At 32.2% G+C, this 6,341-nt stretch overlaps 1 protein-coding gene across 8 annotated transcripts; it reads right to left on the reverse strand.

Annotated features, from left to right (window-relative positions):
* Positions 1–528: 528 nt before the first annotated feature.
* LOC140988056 (transcription factor bHLH84-like) lies at positions 529–4,405 on the reverse strand. Of its 8 annotated transcripts, none has more exons than XM_073456924.1 (7): positions 4,134–4,405; positions 2,494–2,587; positions 1,979–2,080; positions 1,615–1,884; positions 1,459–1,524; positions 1,301–1,366; positions 529–814 (listed from the first exon to the last, which is right to left on the reverse strand). In XM_073456924.1, the coding sequence occupies exons 1-7, from the start codon at positions 4,163–4,165 to the stop codon at positions 713–715; spliced, it is 732 nt and encodes a 243-aa protein (XP_073313025.1). In that variant the 5' UTR covers positions 4,166–4,405; the 3' UTR covers positions 529–712. The 8 variants fall into 8 exon arrangements, 7 of the variants coding, with proteins under 7 accessions (XP_073313025.1, XP_073313023.1, XP_073313024.1 ...); XM_073456922.1 differs by having other exon boundaries at positions 1,979–2,250; positions 4,134–4,400; XM_073456923.1 differs by lacking the exon at positions 4,134–4,405 and adding an exon at positions 2,150–2,250 and having other exon boundaries at positions 2,494–4,123.
* Between the last annotated feature and the right edge of the window lie 1,936 nt (positions 4,406–6,341).

Consider the following 6,341-nt stretch of genomic DNA (forward strand, 5'->3'; position numbering starts at 1 on the left):
AAAGAAAAAGAATTATAAAAGACACACACTAATAGATAAACTATTTAGAAAGCCTATGAGCATTGAACTCAAAGAATTAAAGGGGTGCCTAAATTAATTTCATGACTATGACAATGTGTCTAGATTGAAGTGATATTCAATTTGAACTAATTTTTATTATAAATTTACTTGTTAAAAATTAGAAATGTCGAAAAAATACTATAAATATAATTATTTGACGGGTCTAACTCGTCAGTTTCGGGTAAAGGTTTGGGTGAATACGAGTTTAGATTTAAAAGGGTCGAAACGGCATAGGTTTTTCGAAATTTAAACGGACCGTGTCTCACTTCTCAGCAGATATATCAACTCAGTAAATGATTCAAAGAACAGATGACTATATGCTAATAGAATTATTAATTTCATGTCATATGCAGACATATGGAATACAATGTATCACTTGACAAATAACCAAAAAGAGGGAATACCACAATGTACACCGGTGACGGAGTATGGTATTATTAGATTAAACTCAGAATAATTTGTCCCCGCAAAAGAATTGTATCGCCGGTATTTATATTAATATGTCAAAAAGGAAAAAGGAAAAAAAAAGTCATCAAACAGTGGTAATTGTGTGTTTATGTATCATGTGATATTTATTCACAAAAAAATCAATTGAATCAAGTAGCAGTCGTCGTCCTTGTCGTCGTCTTAGTTGTTGTATTCATGGTCAGATTTAGGATTGTGTTTTTGGGGAGGGAATCCTGAGATCGAGCCCTATGTCCATGCCATTGTAGGCAATTGGAGCGTACATCCATAGATCATCAGAGCTCAAAAGCTGCATGATATAACAACATTAATCAAGATTTGGAAATCAACAAGCAACTCAAGCTCCAAAAGATTTGAAGCTGCAAATAGTTCGATTTCATAAAATCTAGACGAGAAAATAATGGATTAAATGACTAAAGTTGCATTGTTGCCACAGGAGTAATCTGAAATGTATGAACATGTGAATTGATTCGACTTGGTTTTGAAAAAGAAGGGGAATAAAGGGTTCTTCTTTAACCAATTTAGTGATGAACCAAAGGAAAACTATCATGGTGTCATTTATTTTAAAGCGTGACTTTTGCACGTTCCCATCTTAATTGATTTCTTTATTGGTCCTCCAGATTAAAATACAGATTTCTTCCATGCTTACATCACTGATCACTCTAGATCTGCATGCCAAATTGTGCACGTCTCCCTAACTCTCTCATTTCCAGTATAAACGTTTCTTGAAAGAAAAGCGATGCCATAATGATCTCTATTCAAGAACAAATCTTACCTTAATCTGAAGTTGCAAAAATTTTACATATTGGACAGCCTCTTCAAGCATTGTGCTGATGTCAACCTATCAAAACAAAGGATAATTATCCCTTGTCAGATTCCCCTTCCAAATTACTCGTAAAAATTACAAGGGCAACCCATTTCAATGGAGCTTACCTTGGTTCCATTAGGGACAAGGCCCTGCAAGATTCTCAATCTCTCATTTATTCTCTCTCTTCTTTTCTTCAAAATGGTGGGAAAAAAAATCGTTACCAAAACATATGATTGGATTACGATCTAATATAATAATTACAATACTTCGAAGATAATTACCCTAGCATAAAGGCTCTGAGGATCAGTTGCTGAACCCCTACTGGCTCGAGTCTTTCCATTTGAATTGAGAACCCGACCACTCTTTGGAATTGAAGTTGAAGTCACCCCATGAGTATGCTCAAGCGAAGCAATCGACTCATCCTCTGAGCACCAGCTGCTAGTTCGCAGCTTGAAAGTTGCAGTCCCGCTATCATCATTGTAGTTGTTTTCATAGTCATTGTTGTCTAGCTTCGGGAATTTCTTGAATTTCATGCTCCTGTTACTTTGATCCTGAATCGCGTGAGAAAAATAAGAAACCGGTAATTTCGATCCCAATCAATCATCAAATAAAAATGTGACAAATACAGCTACTTTCTGTTCTTACTTCTCCAGGAAGTCGAGACCTTTTCTTACACATCTCTGAAGGGACACCGAATTTATCTTCCCCCAATGGTTCCCGCTCGGGTGTTTCATGCAACATTCCAAGCTGCAAGTTGTTGTTTTCAAGAACATCACCAGGTACTTTCTCATTACACTTTAAACTGTCGTTACTGACCTCCCGGAGTAAGAAATCGTCAGATTCCATCGCATTGTTAGTAAGAAAACAAACCCGGGAGCCATTGTTCTTAGCCTCCATCATAGAATAATCCATGGTAACTAAATTGTTGTTGGACACAAAAAATTGTTGAGAGGCAAAGGAGTAGTAATTGTCATGACTTATAGAGGGAAAAAAGATATCAGCATCTACGTTATAATTAGTAGTATTCCCTCTTGAAAAAGAATGTGTGTTAACATTTTTGTGCGATGAGTACATCATACTTTCATCAACAGATTTGTCATTGGAGTCGGGAGCAGGCGAAACAAAACTACTAGGCATCTCATTTGGAACCAAACACTTACCAAGCAATAGTGCCACAAAATCGGCTTCCTCAGAGCAGAGTCCATTGAAGGAGCTCCATTGCCCTTCGGAAATTGCTCCAATGGTTTCCATATTCTGTTAAGAATTGGAAATTAAACAGGAAGCTTTTTTTTTTTTTTTGGCTTTTATAACTGTTAAAGAGAAGATGTTGGGGAGTATGGGGGAGAAGGGATGACATATTTATACTGTTATCTATGCTGATAGAATAATAATTATTGGCAAAAGTATAGAACATTTTAAAAATAACAAGAATACAAGCTTTGAGAATGGTGGAGGAAACAACAACAAATAATCTTAGAATCTGTAAGCTACGTGGAAACAGTAAGTACTATTTTTTTTTCCCAAAAGTATATTGAGATACGCGTGGAGAGAAAATTACAAGCATATAAAATTCTTTAAAAATTATTATTACAGAATCCAATAGCCAGGCATCAGAATAATAAAGAACTAAGTCATAAATACTAAATAACTAAATAAATATGCAAATCAGAAGAAATTGCACGTATTAGCCACATAAGCTGTTGACATAAATTAATATATAGCTCATATTTTACCAACCAACTACTTTATGAGAATATCAAGGTCCATGTAAAACCGCTAAGGTTAGCAAAAGATTTCTCCATTCGCATTTTCTAGAAAACCAGAACCCATTCAGCTATAACCTAATAGAATGATTTAAAATTTGTAAGAATCTCATATTAATTAATGAAGTAACTTTTCCCAGTAATTCTGTAGATAAGTTAAACAATTAGAAACAGATTGGCATGAACTGTGAATATCATAACTTACAAAACTTTTAAAAGGAAAGTATGTCCAAAGTACAAATAATATATTATCCTAGAAAGCATAGTCCATAAATATACAGGAAAAAATGTATTTTTCCATCATTTTCCTCTAAGGTTGATCTTTTCCTCTCAAAGAAAGGAAACTAGACAAGAATTTGCATTAACATGTTAACTTGTACAAACAAATTAACAGCAAGGGAGATTTTCTCTATGCACAATGTAGTTTTCACAAAGCGATATCAACGGGGGAATGCTAAACCCTAACCATGGACCCAACGTACATCATAATAATAAAAAGCGTAGTTCCAACATTCTCACAAGCACAAGAGATTCATGGACTCTCGTATCTACAAACTTGCTATTTTACCTGCAAGATGTCCACATTGTTTACACTAATTTCCCACAAAATCTTAAATTGAAATTGCTTGCCGTTTTTATATTTTACTAAGGTGGCACTTGTCATCAGCTTTTTAAGCAAACAAACTTACAACTTTTGATCTAACTTTGAATAAAATCAGCTGAAAATCGAAGGCTTTTTCTTGTGTAAGATTATTACAAGTTCTTGTCCCCAAATTCAAATCCCCATATAAAATTAGGTTCACCTGAACTTCCAATTCAAGACCCCATCCCACACCAATCCAACAATCAAATCAGGGAATTGACAAAGTAAATTATTATTAATCATAAAAGGAGCCGATGACTCGTTCCTGTATCACATAACCATGAATTAATAGCAACACAATTCTAATTTCGCGTCCGATTGCATTGAGAAGTGGAAAAAAGGGGGAAATGGAACGAAGAGCGAATCGACCCTTTGGTGAATGTGAGAAAAGTACCTTGGAGAATGCGTAGGGACAGCCCCCAACATCCCGGCGATGTTTACGCTTTCAATTACGCGTTAAAACAACACGGAGATCTTCCCTGTAATAATATCAATTCTTAATTCACTACTCCATGTTTTTTATAATATGTCCAGTCAATTTCATTTGAAATTCGAAGGATTCCGGTACATCCAGCCTCGAATCAAGTCGTCATTCACCCAACTCAAGAATGCCCACATATGCTTCGAGTTGGTCGAGTAAAGGTTCGATTTTACTCCCAATATTTTCTCATACGAGCATGTTACACAGCACAGATTTTTCGGTTTACCTAAACAACAACGTGACTTGCTCTCGAAATTATCCCATGCACATTTAATGGTAACTATTTGCGACTTTAGTCATTGAATAATGCTAAAAGTACAACCAATATATCGTTACAGCGATATTTACAACAATTATATCGCGAGATTTTACTTTATATTCAATATATGGTGAGATTTTGACAAATTGAATTTTTGCATTGAATTTTTGTGTTGTACAAATTGATGTATAAATATGGATGTACATATAACATCACTCTTAATCATTTATGTCATCGAATTTTAGGATTAGTTCACAATCTTTGTTTTTATTTCAATTTTAGTGTTTTTCCCAGATATGTGGCATCGTCATTGGTGCTTGCATGTGTAGTGTTGCATCTGCACTTCCAATAAAAATTATCAAAATTACCAAAAAAATAAAACATACAGGACTATTCAAATTTGAAAACTAAATTACCAAAATTGCAAAGAAATAGACAAAAATGTCCTAATTAATAGGATAATTAATAAGATGATCTCTATTAATCAAAAGTGATTTGATTTAATAATTTATCCTCATAATGTAATACATTATTTAATTTAATTAAAAATCGAATCATATTAATTTGAAAACTAATCTAGTTTCTCAGCTCGATCTCTAGCTCAAAATCTTCACAAAAACTCCTATGAGACGGTCTCACGGGTCAATTTTGTGAAACAGATATTCTATATGGGTCATCCACGAAAAAATATTATTTTTTATGTCAAATATATTAATTTTTATTGTAAATATGGACATGATTGATTCGTTTCATGAATAAAGATCCGTGAGACCGTTTTATGAAAGATCTGGTCCAAAATCTTAATACAAATCTGAGATTGAATTAAACAAAAAAAAAAAAAAATCTAGATTCTTCCATTCAGTTACGATCTTAATTCAACTTAATTTTTTAATAATTATTAGACAAGGTGAAATTATTTATTCTTATTATTGTTAATCAATTATTGGCGCTCACTTTACCTTTTTATCTACCTGATTGTCTCTATTATTTTATGATTCATTACTTCGCAACAAATATGAATCATTTACGCCATTCTTAATTAGTTCTTGCCTAATTTTTTTAATTCCTCATCTAAGAATAAGTCTTTTATGAGATGATGTCATAGATTTATATATGTTATACGGATTGAATCGATCCATATTTATAATGAAAAGTAATATATTTTCATAGGTCGGGTTGAGTTTGAAATTCGTATCACAAAATTGACTCATTGTCCGTATTTATTATTCCCATATTGAATCTTCCATTATATTTTTGATAAACATAACATATAGTATAATTATATTATAATATTATCTGGTAATTTAATTGTGTTAAATCGTGTAATATAATATATTCCTTAATTGTAATTATTTAAATTGGAGTACCTCATAATCAAGTTTTTTGGCCTATGCACGATCATCGTTAATAAATTAAACTTTGAGAAATTTATTTGGGAAAAAAAAAACCCATGCATAATGCAGTAATAAAAGGGGCTTTTTTAAAAATAATATATAAAAAATAAAAAATTATAAAAATATTGCAAATTCAAAAGTTTTACAAAACTATAACAATCCGGAAAATGCTGTTGCGGATTCTGACAGTGTATTCGGATGTTTATTAAATTATATATATTTATATTTTATTACTAAATAAAAGTAATAAAAAAAGTAGAAACCGTGGCCACGGATCCTACTTTTGACTAATTCCATACATTTGTAAATATACATACCTCTCTTATATATAATTTTGTAGGGAGTGACAATAATTATGACAGTGTTTTAAATCATAATTGTTTTATATAATAATAATATTCTTATAATAAATAAATTTATATATATATATATATATATATCATTTAATATTTTTTGTACTATTATTAT

Source organism: Primulina huaijiensis, chromosome 11 (assembly GCF_012295235.1).
Source record: "Primulina huaijiensis isolate GDHJ02 chromosome 11, ASM1229523v2, whole genome shotgun sequence".
In the NCBI taxonomy this organism is placed as follows: domain Eukaryota; kingdom Viridiplantae; phylum Streptophyta; class Magnoliopsida; order Lamiales; family Gesneriaceae; genus Primulina; species Primulina huaijiensis.

Coding starts and splice junctions, on each gene's coding strand:
- LOC140988056 (XM_073456919.1), bottom strand. CDS start 2,584: ATGGAAACCATTGGAGCAATTTCCGAAGGGCAATGGAGCTCCTTCAAT. Junction 1,525..1,614: donor CTCAGAGCCTTTATGCTAGG/GTAATTATCTTC, acceptor ACCATTTTGAAG/AAAAGAAGAGAGAGAATAAA. Junction 815..1,300: donor TTTTGCAACTTCAGATTAAG/GTAAGATTTGTT, acceptor TATATCATGCAG/CTTTTGAGCTCTGATGATCT.